The sequence below is a fragment of the Neopelma chrysocephalum genome, unplaced genomic scaffold, assembly GCF_003984885.1.
Source record: "Neopelma chrysocephalum unplaced genomic scaffold, ASM398488v2 Primary Assembly neopelma1_65, whole genome shotgun sequence".
In the NCBI taxonomy this organism is placed as follows: Eukaryota; Metazoa; Chordata; class Aves; order Passeriformes; family Pipridae; genus Neopelma; species Neopelma chrysocephalum.
This window is the reverse complement of record NW_020897722.1, coordinates 1,181,448-1,201,890: the sequence shown is the minus strand read 5'-3', so window position 1 is coordinate 1,201,890 and position 20,443 is coordinate 1,181,448. Positions and strand designations below refer to the sequence as shown.

The window sequence follows — 20,443 nt, the reverse complement described above, 5'->3', positions numbered from 1 at the left end:
CCCAAGCCCATCTCCAGGCTGCCCCAGCTCTTCTCATCCCTCCCACCCTGGGGTGAGTGAGCAGCACAAATACCATGAATTGAGTGGGCACTGCAAGGAGAGCTGGAGATGAGCAGGGAGGGAGGCAGACGGGCCAGCAGGCAGCTCCGAACAGGGAAGCCAGCCCTGCCTTTCCTGCAGGCTCCCTTGGCGTGCTGAGCCCCAGCCCGGCTGCAGCAGGATTTAGTCCCAGCACACTTCCAGCCAGCATGTCATGGCAAGCTTCCCCAAGCAGCAGTTTCCACTTTTCCTCTTTGGTGTCTATTGTTTTGTTATTTGGGGAACTGGAATCCATGATCGAATTTGAAACGTGGTTAGCATTAGCCGCTGACGCAACGGGGTGGGAGTTTTTTCCCTTTCAGAGCACATCTTCCTGAGCACATCTTCCCCTGGACAACTCGAGGGGTGCACAGCTCTCCTCTGACCCACACACTTGGGCAGTGTTCAGTGCTGAAAGACCATCCCATTTAGTCTCAGGAGAGCTGCAGAGTGCTGGTTTGGGCTAAATCAGGCAAATAGTCACTTGGTCACAAGTGAGTTTCCAAAAGGAGGAGGCTGACTGAGTGCTGCTGGTTTAGATTTAGTCATTTAATGAACAGCATCAGGAATAGGTTACATTCTCCATTATTTTGATTTTAATCTAATGTGTTAATAACGTGAATCTCTTCAGATGAACATGTATTTCCAAGTTGCTCTAAGTATTTGCTAGCGCAGTAAGTTGAAGACACATGTGAAAGAAAGGGCCATCTGATGAACTGCTATTGTTCTCTTAATTCAACCCACCCCATTTGGGCCACTCTGCATGAATGGCTTTGTGTTGGCTAATAAAATCATGCTATGTTCCCTGCAACACATGTTCTGCATGTCCCAGCTAGTCAGCAGCAGTAAAACCTTATTTTTATAGGTCTATAATGTTACTTTTTCAACTGTGGCTTCTTTTAGAGACAGCAGCCAGTGAGCGTGTGTGCTCCTCACCTGAAGGGTGCTGTGGTAGCAGCCGTTGGAAGAGAAATTGGAATGTGCTCCTTGAACTGCATCCTCTTCTCCCCAAAATGTTTGGAGGAGCCTGAGTTGCTTCTCAGGCTGTCTCAGGGAGGGTCCAAGAGTGGCTGCAGGCTCCACAGCCCTTTTGTCTGCTGGGCTCAGGAGACCCAAAGGTGATGTGGGAAGAGCTCTGCTGCTGATCCTAGGAGAGCTGCAGCCAGCCTGAAGGTTTCTTTGGGCACTCACTGAGACAGAGGGATGAAAAGCAACCTCTGCCTTAGCACAGCAGCTCAGAGGGGGCTGCTCTTTGCAGTTGGCTGGCAGTGGTCCTCCACGAGCCACGTCCAAGCTGGGGGGAATCAGTATGCATAGCAGTTACTCCCTTTCCTTGGCACATTGTTTTTTAAGGACTCTAGGGTAGAGGGGATTAGAGCAAGTTCTTAGGGGAGGAGAATAGCCAGCAGGGGATGGCTGGTCATTTTTGTTCCTTTTGTGGCACAAACAATCTCTCCCTTACTACTCATAGGGGCTCATGAGCCTTTGTGATGTTTATTTGGCTGAAAGATTTGGAGACCTCTGGTCTAGATAGCTCTCCAACTGAGAAGGGGAATTTAGGCACTTGTGATAGTGTGGCCAAAGAAATTACAATAAATATTTGGGAGATTTTAGTGTTTGGCATTCGTCAAGAATGGTTTAGCAGAATGAAATCTTTAGTGGAAAGGATGGAAGTCCAGCTGAAATGACAAAGATGTGCCTGGGTTGGCGCTGGCACATCTTCCACACTTCAGGGATTAGAAGGAATTGTGTAATAGCAACATAATGATCTGCAGAATTGGCTCATTTAAACTTCAGCTGCTTTTGTTTAGGAGATGGACTTAAAATCTGAAACTGGGTCAAAATCTTTACTTGCTCTAGAACTAACAGTTCCACACGTTTCAGACTTCTGTTTGAAGAGCCCTGTTTCGTACCACTGTTCAGTCATCCCTCCTGGGCTGCATTTCAGCCAGGGAGGTGACCTTGGCCTGCTAGTTCTTGTCACTTGGGAAAGTGGTGTTGATCAGGATCAGAAAGGATTTTCTAGCGTCCAATGATCCCCAGCACATCCTCTCCTGCTGATTGAATCATGGCCCTTGGTGTCCTCTTCAGGACTGATAGAACTGTCTCCTCTCTAAGACTCGAGCAGGCACCGTTCTGGGGGTATATTCACCACTGGGGATTCTTACCACATTTTCACTGAAGGTCAGTGTCAGAGTTTTATCACTTTGTGAACTTGCCCTAAACTACCAGGGGGACAGAAGGCTTCCTCAGCAACGGTGTTCTCCCCAAAAATGAAGTCCAAGTCTTTCTGAGCAGTGTCCTGAGAACTGTTGTGACCCTGTATCTCTTCTGTTTGCAGCAGAAAATAAAATCCCCAAACCTTTTTTTTTAGGTGCAACTGCATTTGCAACAGTAAATGAGGATTCTTCTTGCTGGTCCCAGTTCAGTTCTTGCAGACATTCATGGCCTCCTGATCTCCTGGAGTTGGCCCCAGTCAAGGAATTGTGCAGATACTTCTTTGTCTCAATCTGTTCTCTAACTTTTCCCAGATAATACACCCTCTGAGGTGGTGGGGGCATTTGCAAGGTTAGTGTTGGGAAGTAGCTGCTTGGGAAAGCCCTCTTCCTTACTTCTGGAGAAAACAGCCTGATTAATTATTCTGAGTGCTCACCTGGACTGAGGTAGACTTCCAGTGGTGAGGCTGAGGAGTTGTGAGGTTGAAGACCTGGAGGTCAGACATTATGGCCCTTAGGCAATCCCACAGTCAAGGAACAAAGTGATCCTACACATGGAGAGTCCCTGTCACCAATTCACCAGCAGTGAAATTCATAAATTCCTTTATTATTTGCTTAAAGCTGCAAACACATCTGCAGAATACACAGACATCTGTTCTTATCTTGGGCGAGAAGAGGATGCCACTGAGCATTAGCAACATGCACACACACAACAGAGGAGTCTCCTCACTGCCTTACTCACAGTGTGAATTTTACATCACACTGTGGATGTACATATAGCCCAGAAAGATCACTCCCAGAATAAGAACCGCTGGCAAATAGTGTTCTCTCTTCGCTGGATGTGACAAGGTGCCAGCAGCAAAGCTTGGCAGCCAAGTCTCTCTGCTGTCACATCGTGTCACACAGGAGTCTCACCACTGCAGCTGCAGATGTGCAGGCTCAGGCACTGGTGTCACAAGCTCCTGCGTGTTTTGATTAATTCATCCACAGTTTTCACACGCGGGTTCAGGGACGGTGCTTTCATCAACTTCACGATCAAAATGTGTGCCAAGGATATTATGAGTCATGTTACAGACTCGCTCGGAGCTTTGGAGAGGGGGTTAACAGAGTGTTAAAACACTGCTCATTTACTCTATAGGCAGAGCTGGCAGAGGTGGCTGTAGTCATGGTTGCCCAACATTTCCCATTATATAAAACTTTGTTGTAGTTGCTCATATCCTTATCAGACTGTGTTGTTTGGTGTTCTTCCACGCTGAGATTCTGCCTAAGGCTGAATTATTTTGGCAAATTTTAGTAAAAACAGAGGGGGAGGAAATTACATTGTTTTGCTCATGTCAGAGTCTTACAATTTACTTTATGTTGATAACCTTCCAGTTTTCCCACTTTGAAGCAGGGGTGTATCATTTGGCAAGTTGGTTGCTGGAGGTGGGAGGGATGTTGGCAGCTTGAACATACATTTTGCTGTCCGTGCAAGAATCCATCCAATATGATTGAATTATAAGCTTGTGACAACAGCACAGGCTCTATAGTGGATGGTTTAAAATTTTGGCAGTTATAGTATTTGAAAAGTGTATTTGTTCTGATGGTGCTCACGGCTAAGACTTCGGGAACTGGAAACTGCAGTTCCTGTTGCTGCTGCTTCTGTCTGTGGAGTCTCCTGCACTCGTGGTTAGGTGAGCCAGCTCTCTTCTCTCATCCTCCAGAAAAGGCATTCAGAAAAAAAAAAGAGGGTTTGGGCAGGGACAGGGGAGGAGGTGAGGAGGGTGAGCTCCTCCAACAGTGACAGGTAGTGTTGGGAGCTAGCAAGAGATGAGGCTTGTGAGAGACTGGATTTGTGTCTCGCTGGGTTGTTTGACTGTTGTGTTGAATCAAAGCTTTACAAGGCTGTACAGGATTTGGAAACTGGAAAGGTGTTTTCCAATGCTTCCTGGAGTTTTCAGGTGCTGTAGCTCAAAACTTCCTTAGTTTGGCCTTAGTTCAAGCCTGTTAGGCTGGAGGAAGTTACTTCTGACCCACATAGCTCAGCTAGTTCTGGTAACAGGGTAAAATTCCCTTTTGTACAAAAAAATGGCAGGTTGGAGAAGAAAACCCATTTGCCTCCGAGGTGACCCTGACTATGGTGACCCCACAATGCTGATCTGAGAGAGGGGCTGGGGACTTTGTCCATGTAGACCCAGAATAGTGTGATCTGATGCACGGTGCTATCACGTGGCATTTCATAACTCTCTCTACTCTTGTTGATGTATGAACAGAGAGCCTTTTCCTCAGCCCTCTTGCTTGTTCAGTGCATGGGGTGGTTCATGCCGGAGGAGCCAACAGAGCAGGTAGGAAGGGAAGGGCACAGGGCCCCTTCATTACCCCTTGCAACATTAAAAGGCCTTGCAGTGGAAGAGGCAGAAGGTGCAAACAGGAAAACAGAGGTGCTTCTGGACTGGTTTCTGCTGAAGCCAAGCTGGGAAACAGCTCTTCTCCCTGGGAGAGAGTCGTCCTCAGCTTTCTGTCTGCTGCTTAAGACCCAGATCAGACTTGCTGATGTGCTGAGCATGCATCAAGGCAGAAGTCTTTAAAAAATGCTGAGTATTAGGCCCAGAGCATTTCAAATTGAGCACCCACGTTTTGAGAGTTCTGACAATTTCAGCATTGCAGTTGGCTTTTTGTGCATAAGAGGATAATGGGTTTTTCTTCCTCCAGAATAGCAACACAAATAAGTACAAGATTCACTTGTGAAAGTTGTCACAGAGGAATCTCCAAAAAAGTGAATAATGCTGCATTCAACATGAGATTTGGGTGATGGAAAACTATAAAGGGGGGGGAATAAGGATATCAATCCATTTATGCTGTGCCCTGAACAGATGAAATTCTGCAGAGGAGTGCAGGGTCAGGAACACATAGTGTGATACAAGAGCACTAGAGAGGTGACTAGAAGATAATTTTTTTTCAAAACTGTAGATTGCTTCTCTCTACTGTCTCAAGGAGGAAGCATCTAAAGCACTGAGGCATTTTTGTAGTACCTACTTGGTCAGTGCAATCCTGTCTGTGTGGTATGGCCCAAATGCACCCTGTAACAGATGGTGTGTTTTTGTCACACAGATGGGCTCTGGTGTTTCACAGCTCTTGTGCTCCAGGCCATACACAGAAAACAGCCTTTTCCTTCATCTATGGGATTTCATTTCTAGTTGGGATGATTACAGGGTGTGGCAGTGGGTCAGACTGGCTCTAGTGCTCTGCTCTGCTGTAGAAGAAGAAAATGGTAGCAGCAGCACATTGTGTCAACTGGAGGTGATTTCAGGCTCGCCCACTGCCATCCAAAATGCAGAATAAAACCAATTCTCCACCACTGGGACTCCCAAAATATGGCTTTTGCAATGGACCTGTGCTGTATTCAGTGTCTGGGAAGATGTGAGCTGGAGCTGGAGCGTTTGAGGTGCTTGTAAGATCTTCTGTCCATGTAGGTTTGCTGCTGAGCTCTGTTGTTCAGAGCACTTGAGTCTCTCCACACCTCCCCAATTTTGCTAATTATCACAGTGTCTTTGGGGCCTCCCTCCCCTGTTGAATTTACTTGAGTTGTCAGCAAGTACCTTGTAGTCAGAATTTCCGGAGTAGAGAGATATCAACAGAAACACCCCAAGTTTGGTCACCTAGCCTTCTGTCTTTAAGAAACTGAGGGGAAAAAACCAAATACAGTCATCTTTTATCTGAACAGTGGATAATTTATTTAGAACAAAAAGCACATTGCTTGCATTTTCACTTATTTTTCCTATGTGTGGAGCTGTCAACTGGTTTTAATTGTATAAAAATACATAGGGATGGAACAAGAGTTCAAACAGCTCCTTTACAGCACTTTAAATGGACATGGTACTTCATATACGTGCCCTCAGTAATGCATTCCAGATGAAAAGATATTGGGGAATTTGCGTAATAAAGGTGAAAGCCCATATATCTGCCTGTCCTAATGGATGAGAACCAAAACAGAAGAAATCCATGAGGCAAAAATAACAGCAAACCCCAGCACAGTTCTTGAAGTCAAGTTTCACTTGCTGTGAAGTGCCCCAAGAAAAATCAAGCACAGGATTTGCCTGAGTGATGGTCAAACCTGGTAATGGTAATGACATATATAACCCTCCCAAACGCTGCCCTAATGCTCTCATGCCACAGTAAAAGTGTTTCATCCTTCTGATCTGGAGCTCTGGAAGCTGGACCTTCTGGTATTGCCATGTGCCAGGAACAACCTTGTGAGTTCCTGTGCAATTTGTCTGTGAGCTACACTTTTTTTTTTTCCCCTTCCTTGCCTCCTTTAGCTGTTTTCCTCTACATTTTTCTCTGCCTGTTTCAATGAGGTGAACTGGTTCTTGCCCCTTGGACTGTTTAGTGAATGCCTCTGGAGATGTGTCATCCTCAGGAGCAGAGGATGCCCAGCGTGGTCCTTCTAGTCACAGTCAAGGTGTTTGCAGTAAATAGGGATTGCTGACCCACCTGCCTTCAGATGCTGGTCTCCATCTTTCTCACTGCTGAATTCTTTGCTCTTTGTTTGCCAGTCAGCCACCAAATTTAGATCCATTTGTAAAGGAACAGCCACAAGAAATGGGAAACTGAATCCGCTGATTTCATTCATCCTTTTTAAATATGACTTTATGTGACCTCAATGCAGCGATTGATGGTTTGACTTCCAGGTCTGGCTGGAGATGCAAGGTTTGGTAAGTGTCCCAAAACTAGGATTGTGAAAGAATACTTCATTCTCACCATCTAAGGAAAAGTTACTTTAATCTTTATTTAAAAGGAGGGCTGTCTGTAGCAGCTTCACAAGACTGACTTCCCTCTGTATGCCTATTTTCTGAGGACAGCAGCAAGTTACTTCCTTTTAGTCTGCTAAACTCCTAAAAGAGGAAGAAAATAAGTATCTCTAGAAAAGGAAAGATGGTGTGTCTGCCTCCCTTAGACACATTTTCTGCGTTTTACATTCCTTCTGGTGGTTGTTATTACAGTTCTTCTGAGGATTTGTCATTGCTGTCAACCTCTAATGGACCTTGTCAGAAGGACAACATGACTCAGTCCACCCTCCTCTTGCCCCAACCCCTGTGTTGTATTGGCCAGGTCGGCTTGAGCTGAGAAGGGAATGTCGGATTATGAGCTCCCAGTAGAGACCAGGAGACTGAGTTAGGATTTGTACTTGTGCTGTGATGCTGACATCTCTTCAGAGCTGAGCAATAAATAATAGAGCAAGTTTAAAAGCTTTTTGCAGCTTGCCAGTATGTTGTTGTTGATACAGCCTGCCGTTTGTTAACATGATCCAACAAGTATCCTTTAATGACCCCATTTGGGGAGCCTGTGAGACTCCAGAGGACTGCTAGAGAAGCTCTGTTTCATGGTGCTGTGCTTCTGAGACCTACTTATCTGTCATGGTTGCAGTCAGCTGATGCTTATGAACTCCTGCTCATTATAAAGTACTGATTGGAGGCAGAAGTCTTCTGCAGAGGCACTTCTTTTCTGTCCCCATCTAATGGTCTCTTGACTTCAAACTTGAGTGTGTTCCCTAGATAGAAGTAAAGTTAAATAAGGCTTTGCAGGAATTTTTAATGCGAAGGTATGAAACGTCTTTGTGAAGGTCTTTTGCTCAACTGGGTTGTTTTTTCATGTGCTGCCAATATCTGATCCCACTTCTTGACCTTTAATATACACTGAGACAGAAGATTAGGATGTTTCTAATCAGCTGAATCTCCCCTCTGGGAGCACTATTAAATCCTGACTATCAGCTTTATCTCTGCCAGGTCTTGCCAGCCCTCCATGTTTTTGGTTTTGTTACCAGCTGAGGTCAGAGTTCATTCACCTCAAAGGTTCTTGTTCAATGGGGGAAATTTCTTGGATCATTTCTGTAGGAATTAAGACACCTGCGAGGGTCTCTGCTTGGAGGCAGACCTCTTCTCTTCATGTGCCTTGTGAGCCAGACCTTAATCAGTGAAATAAAGTGCAGGATGACTGCTAATTCTGCCCACCTCATCATTAGTTGGGCTTCATCAAAGGTCTTCCTGAGCAAACCTGAGTCGTTTTGAGGCGCTAAGTCAGGTGCCTTATAGGTGTTCAAAATATTACATCAACTGTTTTTTTCTGCCACCCAAATTTGTAATTTCATTAAAATACCAAGTTTGTTGGCAATAAGTTGGTAACGAGTATCGAGTTTCATGCCATTGTTTTGAAGGGGATTTAAGCGAGACCAGCAAGTCTGTGGTCATGCAGCTCAGCTTATGTTACACGGCCCAGTGGTACAGGCAAGTGGTTTCATGTCAAAGCTGCAAGTAGTTTTTGTAAAACACAGCCCCCCTGAGTTGCATATCTTCCCCTTTCAGGCATCAGCAACACCACTGTTGTGATTTAACTGTTAGGAAATTTATCCCTGAAAGCAATGCAGGAGTGGGTTGAGCTGCTGGGTCGGTGCCCTTTGGTGATATAAGGAAGGACTGATCCCCTATTGTCTTATTTAGCCCTTGGATTCCAGTGGGTCTCATTCCCCAGTGTGACTCACGTACCTGTAGATGCCCCCACCCTGTCCCCACGTTTTTGAACACTCCAGAGGCTCTGTAGGTATTTAGGAAGGAAGGGAATGATCTGGAGTCATTGGCCAAAGCTGGATGCTTTGTTTCCGTCCAAAAACTTACTCATTCTGCAGGCCCTGGTCTTAAGTTACTGAGCTTGCAGAGAAATCTGCTCGTAATTTCTTTCTTGTAAGCCCTTTCTTGTAGAGCAGAAATTTTGGCAAAGAAGAGCCGAGTCACTGGAGAATCCCCAGTTCTGCCTGGTTATACCAGGCCTCCTCAGATCTTTCCTTGGAACGAGCAGGCGAGAGGAAATACTTTCCATTTCAGAGAAGCGTGGACAAACAACGTTGCTTCAGACAGAGAAGAAAAGCGGCAGACGGAGTTACAGCGCTGAATCCTGCTGGCCAAAAGCATGCTCTTGCCTTTATTCAGTCATTCCTGGAACACAGTGTTCTTATTGTATTCCTCCTCACCCCGCTCAGTGCCTCTCCTCGGGCTCAGGGCTCCGAGATGCCCCGACCACGGTGCTGGCAGGTTTGGGGGAGTTAAAAAAAGCATCAAACGCATCTCGGCAGCAGAGCCTCTCCTTCGCCTGACGTCAGGTAAACGTGTGTTCTGAAAACCTGGATCCCGTTAGAAACGTTCCTGCTGTCTGGAAAACAAAGTACTCGCTCGCCTGGTTTAGTCATTAAGTAAATTTGTGGTCTGGTTGAGACAAAAAATAATGAAGAAAAGCTGTTGAAATCCTGGGATTAATTTGATAGTTTGCAGGCAGTGGTGTTTTTAAGTGGAGCTGCTGCCTTCTTTAGGTTGTGAGCAGACCCAGGTACAAACCTGGGCTTCCCTCTCTCCCTGTGCCTCCAAGCCAGGCATTTGGAAGTAATTTGTTCCACGAAGGCCCTGTCGGTGCGGGCGAGGGGGTTGCTCCGGGCTGGGAGCCGCGTTGTGTGGGTGTCGGCACGGCCGGCCCGCGGCTGGAACGCCGGGACATGCTTTTGGCTGCGTGTGTCATCCCCCTGGGCTGCAGGCACGGACGGACGGTCCCTCGCTCGGCGTGACATGGAAGGTTCTGAACTGTCAGGAGGGTGACTGGTGTTACTCCATCTGTGACATGGAAGTTGGATATGACCCCTTCTGGGAAGAACCATTTCCTCTGGGCCTCCTTTGTGCTCCCGGCTGTCCTGCCTCCCTTCCCAGGGAAGGCAGACCGTGGGGCAGAGAAGCCCAGGCAGAGACCCACATTTTGCAAAGTGTTTCCCCTCTCCATCAACCCAAATTTACTTGGGTCAGTCACCAAGGAAAGCAGAGGGCTGGGAACTGGCACTGCTACATTCTGTCTGAAATGGTTACTCCGTGTGTTCATCCACTTAACCACACACACACACACACACACACACACATATATGTATAAAATCACTTCTATTAAACATAGATGTCATTTCAGTCTGAGAAGCCAATTAGCAGAGTGGAAAGCTCTTGCCAATCAGCCTCTTGCTGAATTTTCCCCAGCTCTCAGTTTAAGCAGGGGAAGGAGACTGTGTTATCAACCCTCTGTACCTGTGTCCGTGCTGGCAATCCCAGTGCCCCAGGGAGAGCACATTTGGAGGGTCAGAGAGTCAGGGATGAGGACATGGATCCCGGTCATTTCAGGGGTTAACATGTGTGGATGTTCAGCACATCCCTGCACGAGCTTGATTCTGTCCCTTCCAATAAAATATTAAAAATAGGTCTCCTATGGCCTATTTTCTGACAGATGCCAGGACATGGAGGCAAATGTGGCTTATGGATGGGAGCAGTGTACCCTGGATATCCAAAATGCACACAGGCTGCTGGGTTTGCCCTGGTCTTGGAGCTTCTTAAGTCACTACAGCAGCTTTTGGATGGCTGATGGAGCCTGGCAGCACCAGAGCAGTGAGGTTCTTGTTGAGTCACAATGAATGCAGCCAAATATCCTGTGTATTTTATAGAAAATGTCCCTATTTAATGTCAGCCTTTCATGATGGATAAGGATTAATATGAATCATGTCGTCATTTAAAAAAAAAAAAACAAACAAAAACTATGTTATGGTATAAATTCAGTCTAATGAATTGAAATTAATGTAGGCTGATACCTGTTATTTTTAGATATGCATCAAAATGTTCTGCAACATTCATTTGACTTCGGGAAAATGATCCAAGTGTCCTGTTAATTGATGTGCAGACACTGTGTTGCCCACATTTTCTTTTTTATTTTAATTAATTTCTTGTGCTTTGAGCTATGAAATAAATGAGGTTTGTGGTCTTCTTCTAGGGAAGACGTGCATTGCTTTTAGGAAGAACTTGACTTTATTGTTGGTCACAATCAGATTTTTGCAGTTTTGATTTTAAACCTGTAACTAGTGGACAAAATCCAGTGTTACAGTGGGGCTGTGAGTGAGCACGGCCTCGCCTCCGTTGGGAAGGAGGAGCCGGGAGGGCTGGTTTGGAGATGCACAGTGAGATCAAATCTTGAGGGACTTGTTCTGCAGTTTCCTTGGAACACAGTGGTTTCATCCTGTTGTCTGAAAGCCTTTCTTGAGAAGGTTAGGGTGGTGATAGGGCAATACAGCCACAATATTTAGCCTATCTAGTCTTTATTTGCCTCCTAAGGCAAACATTTTATTTCCTGTATTTCAACTTCCTTCCTAGATTTTCTCCCCCGCCTTGCTGTATCCTGTGATCTAAATTACTGGTTGCAATTAAAGCGTCCTCTGTACCTTAGTCCTGCCTGAGAAGTAGCATGTCCTTGGTAAAATGCAAAGGAGTGAGAAACTGGAAACTCAGACTGGTAAATCTTGGATTTGGCTTTTGTAACTGTACTTTAATACTTCACAATAATTGCTGAAGCTCCCCATAAAATAATCTCTGCATAGTCCTAAAATGGAATTGAATGCCTTAGAAGAAAAGAGAAGAAGAGCCCTTATCTGTACTTTTAGTTACATTTTTATTTATTTCCCTTCTTCCTCTGGCGTGGGAGGATGAATACGCAGGGAAGAAGATACAGATTTGCAAAGGCAAGGAGTGCTAAAGAGCGTCGTTTTTTTCATCAGCTTTTAAAAGCCAGACTGTAATCATAAATTCCCTGATAGCTGGAGCATGCAGAAGTCGTCTTTAAGCCTACAAGTGACAGGCTGCTGTTGCTTTTCAAACTTCAGATTTCATTTTTTTGTAAGACACAACTTTGATCTGGTTCCTTTGTAATGCTCTGCAGAGCGCCGGGGCCGCTGCGCTCGCTGGCTGCAGGGCTGGAAGTGAACTTTCTTGGCAAGAGCCATCTGGAGACCTCAAAGAACAGATTAACTTGTCCAGAATTGATGTGATCTTTGAAGAAGCTGCCCTTGCCTAGAACACATGTGATTAGCCTGACATTGGCAGTGATAAAGTTGAGATGCACAGCAGCGTCTGAGTACCCAGAGTAATTGGGAAGAGTTTTAAGTGGAGCAACCCCAACGATCTGCAATCAAATTATCAGCTAAATCCCTAATTTTATCCTCTTGAGCAGATTTTGCATCTTTAGTGCAGGTTAAATCCAGTCAGGAGTAAAGATTTTCAGCTTTGCATCTTCTTAGGCTTTCTGTTCTTAGCTCCAAAACGTTCCCATGATGATGGATTGGGGAACGCTGTGCATGCTTTTGGACATTTCTAACAAGTATTATGCTCAGTATGGTGCAACTTTTGTGATGGTTGTCGGCACCATGGATTGGAAACAGAGACTTTTCTGTTCAGGTAGTGGATTAATGTAATCTTGTAAGTCAGACTCCGTGGTGGATGCTGTTGTAATCCCTTGTTTGAAGGTGACCCTGCCTCTTGGACACTCTTGTCAGCACGTGCTGTTTAGATATGCTGAAGGGGTTTGCTTTGGCTCGTACATCATAAGCTTAACATGTGCAGCTTTTAATTTGATTGACTGGTTGTGATCATGAAATGTGGAATTGCATGAAGGATGTGACAGTCGCTTGTGGTAGATGTAAGTTTGGGGAGGAAGAGAGCGCTGATCGTGTCTGGCCAGCTGGAGGCTCAGTGACCTGTCATTCTGAAAGGATTTTTTATTTCTTGGATGGAAGTATGTGACTTTTTAAATGGAAAAAATTATTTTTTTCAGGCTGAATAAGTGGGACATGTCAAAATAATGAGCTGGAAGGATGTCTCAGCATTAGACTGTGTCCTTCCAATCACGAAGGCAAAATAACCGGAGACACCAAATAAGAGTAGTGCTTAGTGGTGATTTCTTGGAAATAGCCATCTTCAGAAACACAGAACTGTAAAAGTTTGAACTATGTTGTCAGAAGTTGGTGTGAAAAAGCAGGGTGGGAACACAGAGACTGAGTAACTGCATCCTGTTGAGTTGCAGCCCTGATCTGTGGTCTCTGGGTACCATCCCTCAGCCCAAACACCACCCATCAAAAGAGGAAGGAGGGAATTGTGTCCTGCAGTGCAGGAGGGAGGGCACTGCAGCTGCTCCACCTGCCGTCGGCTGTGCTGAGATCTGGAGTTCCTGCAGAGCCCATTTTGGGGAGTCCTTCCCTGGGACTTGCCAACACCCCCCCCAACTCCTGCAGCTTGGAGAGCTTGGAGCTTTCTGAGGCAGCTCATGAAATTGGGGTGATTATCAGCTGCCTCATGGCTCCAGGTGTCTAGAAAATGGGATTTCTCCCATGTTAAAAACGAGCTGCTTGCTGAAACACTGGTGACCAAAGGTTCAGGCAGTGTCATGGGAAGGAGTCTTCTGGAAGAGCTGCTCAGGGAGAACATGTTGGGTTTTATGGTTGTCAGCTTCATGAGTCTTTTATCTCTTGAGTCTTGACCTGGTGTCTCAAACAGGTGCTTCCTTGGTAGTGCAGGGGTTTGGAGGTGCCTCCCATGCCATTGGGGAGTTTGGAGATGCCCTTATCTCAGGGTCATGCAGGTGGAGGGCCCTCACAAGAGGAGGACTTCCAGCCTGGCTGGATTCTATCACAGCTTCAATTCTTTGGAGTAAAAATTTTCTTCCAGAAAATGTCAGTGTCATAAAAATTCAGTGCTGGAGCTGGAGGAGACAGTAGCAATGAAAACTGATGGATTGATCAGCTTCCATGTTAAACTGGGAGCTGTTCCAGCCACACTGGAACTGCGAGCAGGCTTGGGAAGACCATGTCTCTCAGACCTGCCAATAGAGTGTTGTGCAACTTATTCCCTCCAGTGGAAATTTAAATTCTACAGAAATTAGTTGCCTAGAGGCCTTTGCATCTTCAAGGAAGTTTCCTTCTTGCCTTAGTGGGTTTCTTTCCCATGCCTGATGAAGAGCATCAGTGAAGGAGGTATGTGACTGGTGAGAACCCAAGGGAGTGCCATGTGGATTTGGCTTTGCAGGCAGGATCAGTGAGATCTTTCTCCCACTGTGGATGTTGAAGGTGATGCAATTCTTCCCCCAGAGCATGCCAGCCCTGTGTGTTTTTTTTGCATAGAGCAAATAGTAGCATGTGTGGCAAAAGTGGGGGACTTTGCATCTTTGATTTAAAATTGAAATAGCCATCAGGGGAAGTTGTGTGAGGGAGACTGTGGATCTCAGGCTGGAAGAAAAAAAGATGCCCTTAGGGATTCACGATGCAGTGGGAACTCCAGATAGGGCAAGAGGACTGAAGAGGACCTCACCTCTCTTCTCACTCACGTTGAAGCTCCAAAGTCTGACAGTGCTGATGTCCAAAGTGCTGCGTGCTGGTCTTGGTTGCAGGAGTGAGAGATTTAGGAATGGGGTGCAGCCAAGACAACATGCAAAATAAACCCAGAACAGGCAGAAGGAAGCCCTAAGAGATACCTGTTGGTTTTCTGCAGCAGTTTTGGCCCTTGTCAGCATTACCAGAATGTACAGTGATCAGTGGAGGGCTTTATGCAAAGAAAAGGCAGCTGGTCAGGGTGACTTACTCGGGTCGTTGTGATCTCTGTTATAATTGTTCCCTATGTGATTATTTTGAGGGTTGAGCAACTGAGAGCTGCAGAAGAGACGTGCAGCTTTATTTCTGTGATGTGTGAAATGTTCTGTGTTCATTTCAAAAACGTTCATTACTCTTTCTGTCTTAAAAAATAAAATAAAATTCCAGAAGTCTGCAGGAATTTTTGTGAAGTGTAACTTTAAATATTCACCTTTCCTTTTATCGCCCTTATCAGTGCATAGAGCTCGGTATGTGAGGTTTTTAGCTGACATTTCAAATCGCTCTGAGTGTGCCTGAATCCCTTTTAAAGCAGCCTCCCCTCCCAGATCAGAAGTGACCAGGTTTTTTTTTTGTTAGACTCCATGTTCCTTTAATGTTTTCCTCCTAATAGATGTTGAAAGCGTTCTTCAGAGGCACGGCACAAAACATTCAAATAGTGATACGAGCCAGCTGAAGAGAGTTGTCAGGGAGAGGGAACATTAGGAGAAGGATTGAATACAGATGGATTCCTCAAAAGTAATGTAACCTGTTATGATTGCTTTGAAATCCTATACCCTTTCCATCTCCTTATGCTTACCAAAAGTTTACATTTGCATTGATGTATTAGAGGCAGAGCTAAAATGGAAGTAATCCCTGTTGTACACACGCTTAAGTGTGTAATTTTAGCTAAATAAAACAGTTGTGACCAAACCTGCATTGTCAGTGGGAAGCCCACAGCCCTGGATTGCTGCAGGAGAGCCAATCCATCCTGACTCTTCTGGAGGGGCCAGGGACCACCCAGCACCCATCTGCTCACTCTCAGTTCCTTCAGCCAGCCCACTTCCACACCCAGCAACCTCTTCAGATGCTTTCTGCTGTTCTCTCTTTGTATCAGCAGATACAAAGCAGAAATGGATTGAGCTGTGCATTTTATCCTCTATACTGTAGTTCTTTCTTAATATACTGCTGCAATAATCCATGCCTCTTCCAGAGAGTCCTGACAGAAGGTCCACTAGAAGAAGTTGGTGCTGTATTTTAATTGGGTTGTCCAAAAAGCATCCTTCTCTTTGCCCGCAGGGAAGGCCTGAGCCATCCATCATTCCTGCCTCAATTTAAGAGGTTGTCTCAGCCTCCATCATGCAGCTGTCATGTCGGATTTGACAGGAGGGTTGCACTGCACAGCGCTCCTTTAATGCTCAGAACTGACCGTTCTGCAGAGGGAGAGCTGGTGAAGGGGCCTGGTTGGGTTTTCACTTATTATACCTTGCTTTTTAGGTTGAACTTGTTCAAATTATTTCCAGTATTTGCCCTAGAAAGCCGTTCTGAAATCTGATGGAATACAGTAATAAGTTTGCTCCAGTGCACATTGGCAGTGACAGGCAGAAAGTTTGTGTGCTGGAAGTTCTGTGGTGACTCACCATCCCAAGGCAGCTGTAAACGTTCATCCCCAACTGACTCTGTGTTGCACCCAAGCATGGACAAACCTCACAAGGCTCTCTTTTCCTCAAACAGCCATGAATGCTCTTTGCACCAGGCAACTGTTCTGAGCTCCATCATCCAAGGAGAGATAGCTTGGGGTTTTGGTTGATTTGTGGCAAACAAAATACTAGTTTTCTCTTTGTGAGAATAGGAGAGTAATTTGTTTCTAAGTGACCCCATAATGGACCTGAAACAATATGATTCTTCTTAGTGTCCAGTGGGCATCCGTGACTCCTTAAATTACAAGGAAAACAGGTTGTGTGTCGAGGAGCTGAAGGGCAGGTGAATAGGAGCTGAGTGAGCAGTGTGTTGGCTGAAGGCTGTAGCCCTGTCCAGTTCAGGTTTTGAAATACTTTGGTATTGCTTCCCTCTTGCTGCACCGTGTGCCATATTATACATCCAGCTTTCCAAAAACCTCCACCTTAAATGGGTTCTCCACCAGTCCCAGTTCATGTAGTGGCCATCCTGCGTTTATACTCCGTACAAAGAGGCACAGGCTGCCAGCTTTTCCCTTTGATGGTGTCTTCCTCACCTCTGGGCCCTCCATCTGTGCCTTTCTCATGGCTTTCCTTGCCTTATCTAAATGTAAACTCACCAGGGCAGGGGCTGTTTTCTGTTGTCTGTAGGACTTTGACCGCTGCAGTTCAGCCAGAGCTGCTGTTCACGGCAGGATGGGGAAGCACATGTCGCGTGATGTGCCCTCCATGGAGATGTTTGCTCAGGGCCCATTGCAAACCACATCAACCAGGTGCCAGTTACTGAGTTACTAAATAAAAGATCATACTGATGAGCTTTGTGATCTGAATTAAAACAGGACTCTTGATATTCAGAACTTGGAAAACCCAGGAATTCATCAACTCTAAGATACTTTACAAATGCTGCTCTTCATGCGGACAGGCAGGGAGGGAGAGCAGGGGGTTAAATGATGTTTGGTTGGTGTGAACATTTCAGCTTGTTCCTCCTTCTGACAAATTGCAGAATGACTTGCAGTGAGAACAAGTTGCCTGCATGGCCTGTCAGTCCTGCAGGGTAGCAGAGCTGGCAGCACGTTGGGAGCAGTAGCTTTTCTATGCCAGTGGCAGAGTCAGTGTGAGGGAGTTCTTGCCTGCTTGGTTCACAGGCTGCTTCACCATCAATGCAGGTCTCCTCCTGAGCAAGGAACTGAGCAAGGCAGCCTCTCTTCCTGACATTTTGCTGAAGAGGAGTCTGGCCTGAATGTGTACAAGGCATGGGGTGTGTACAAACTAACCTCTGTAGATCCACGAGCAGATTGTCCGTTGGAAAAGTCAGTGTGATTACATGGTCCTTCCTGATGGAATTTACAAGTATGTGGTGTACCTGAGTGTGGGATTGGAGGTCAGCTTTAGGTGCTGTGTTGTGAGCAACAGCTTTTCCTTGCTTCACCTCCCTCCCTCAGCAAACATGTTGGAGTAAAGAGGGATGTTAAAGTAAGCACAGAATGGCTGAGCTGTGCTACACATCCCTCCCTGTTGGAAGAGTCGAAGCCTGTTCTGACTGAGAAAAATGCTGTCTTATTACCTAGGTATTGCTTTTAGATGCTCATGTAATGACAATGCTAAGCAGCTAGCCCATGTACACCATAAATCGTGATGGAAACAAGTTCTTCCATGCAGTCTTGTTGCCTCCCTTCTTTATCTCTACCAGTATCATCTTCATTACACTATGAATTCCCTTTTTCTTCCATTATGAGTCAAATTTTTCATCGTTCCATCAGTGTAACTTAGTTGTGAACACAACCTATTCCGTAGCCCGTTGCCGACGCTGGTTGTGCCCTTCTAATGTGACTCTGGTGTTTTTGCAGGCATGGGTCGTGGAGAGAGCCTGTTAACCCTTACTATGTCAACACGGGCTACGCTTTGGCCCCGGCGACCAGTGCCAACGACAGCGAGCAGCAGAGCATGTCCAGCGACGCCGACACCATGTCGCTGACAGACAGCAGCGTGTAAGTACCTCCAGCCTGCTGGGACAGGGGCATGTCTGTGTCTTCAGCAGTGGTGCTGCTGTTGTGTTGGGCTGGGAGAGGCCTTACCACAGCTGGGGTTGAGGGGACTGTCTGAACAGACCACGGTCATGACCATTCTCACTTCCCCTTCAGTTGTTTTGTCACTGTGGAGGCTGCAACACAAAATGCTCGGAGTGAACTAAAATAAATGATGCTCGGTGGGAGTTTCTGCAATGTTTCTTGCCAGGTGCAAGAAGAATTGGCTTTGTAGTAAGTGATTTGAGCTACAGTGTCTTCTGAATGTCAGACAGAGCTTTCTAATTGCTTGGGTACTTCTCGAGGTTTTATGCTGCCAAACTCACAGAATCACAGAATGAGTAAGGTTGGAAGAGACCACAATGGGTCAACCTCCCTGCTCAAGCAGGGTCGTCCCAGAGCACGTGGCACCAGATTGTGTCCAGGCAGCTCTTGAATATCTCCAGTGAGGAGACTCCACACCCTCTCTGGACAATCTGTTCCAGTACTTGGTCACCCGCACGGTAAAGAAGTTCTTCCTCATATTCAAATGGAACTTCCTGTGCATCAGTTTCTGCCCATTACCTCTTGTCCTATTGCTCAGCACCACAGAGCAGAGCCTGGTCTGCCCTCTGACACCTCCCTGCAGACACTGACAGACATGGATGAGGTCCCCTCTCAGTGTCTCCTCTCAAGGCTGAGCAGGCCCAGCTCCCTCAGCTTTTCCTCATGAGAGAGATGCTCCAGTCCCTTCATCATCTTTGTTGCCCTCCACTGGACTGGCTCCAGGAGCTCCACACCTCCAGAGGAGACCAGAACTGGACACAGATGTTACTCCAGATGGAGTAACTCTGCTCAGTCTGCAATTGCTCTTCAGTAGGATTGGTGACTGACCAGTTCTAGTCTGTCTGGTGACCACTGTGCTTTAACACAACTTGTGCCAATAAGCCCCAGACAAATCTTTTCTGCTTTTTTCTCTTTCTGCCCCTCATGACAGCACTCTGTATCTCACCCACGAGACGCCTGCCTTAAAGATGGTCTGCAAAGGGAGAAAAAAGGGGTTTTGAGATTTCGTTGTGACTGCATCTCTGTGATAGGAAAAAAAAGGATTTGGGGGAAAATATTCACTGTTTGGTCTGTTTTTCAGTAGTGCAAATGCAAAGTGTCTTTCTGTAGAGTAGAACCCCTTTGATTCTTCAGGCAAAAGATGACAGGTTTACAGAATTAGGAGAGGGTTTTATTAATGGCAGTGCTGTAAACACAGAGTCCTCCAAGAGGCTCGTTTAGTGTCACTGTGACTGTCAGGAGCTGTCAGACCTTGTTGGAGAAACTTTCCAGCCTGTGCCATAGAAGTTGTTAATGGGTGTTGCAACAGTTCCCCACCTGCCCTCAGTTCATACCGTGGGACGGTGGTGAGGGGGTTTCTGTGTCTGGGGTGGTGAGTCAGGAATGTCTGTTTTTTCTCTGGCTCCACGGAGGCTTGGGACCGTGTAGGAGCAGCTGTGAGTCCATTCTGCACCCTGACACCAGCCCCTCGCTCCTTATCCATGTCATCCTGCAAAATGGAGGAGGCAGACCTTGTCCAAAGGGGCCTGGGAAGAGGAGGATGCCCCCAGGACAGAACACTGAAGAGGGACACTAATTAAAGGCTCCATTTGATACAAATCCAGCTGCTCTGCCACATCGTTCTGCAATTCTTCATACTCATCAATTTATGTGGAGGAGTGCTCTGAAACTATCGGGGGTCTTGTAACTTCTTGCTATCAGGAGAGACAGATGTAAGAACTCTTCAAAATTAATTAGCTTTTAGCACTTCCTCTTCCACTTGTCCAGCAGGCTCATGGGGCTGCTCTGAGGGTTATACCTGCGATAAGTTGTGATCATTTATGCCAGAGTTCTTCACCCTCCTAATTTTTATTTCAGTAGCCATAGTTTGTTTCTTTTACAGGCAGAATAATTTCTGATTGGCCATCCTATGCTTCTTTTTCCTTTAGGCATTTTATTCCTCCTATGCCCTCCATAGTCTGCTTCTAGGACTTTAATTACCACCACTACACGTGCTGCCTTCTGCTACTAATTAACCCAGTCTTAATGGTTCATATTAAGTAAGACTTGAACACCATAAGGGTAAACCTGTGATCTTTCTTTCGATGCATCTCAGACTGGATGCTTGCAGAATGATCCCCAAATTGGGATTCAGGATGCACAGCCTTGACCTTTGGCTTACAAAGGCTCTGCCTGTTTTCAGAGCACTTG

The 20,443-nt window shown here is 46.1% G+C and overlaps 1 protein-coding gene across 5 annotated transcripts in view; it reads left to right on the top strand.

Annotated features, from left to right (window-relative positions):
- The window catches only part of AXIN1 (axin 1), an 82,084-nt gene that overhangs the window by 32,676 nt on the left and 28,965 nt on the right, over positions 1 to 20,443 (top strand). For all 5 annotated transcript variants that reach the window (XM_027683640.1, XM_027683642.1, XM_027683639.1 and 2 more), the window contains one exon: positions 18,032 to 18,172. In XM_027683640.1, the coding sequence (XP_027539441.1) occupies positions 18,032 to 18,172 (141 nt within the window). The remainder of the gene's footprint in view (positions 1 to 18,031; positions 18,173 to 20,443) is intronic.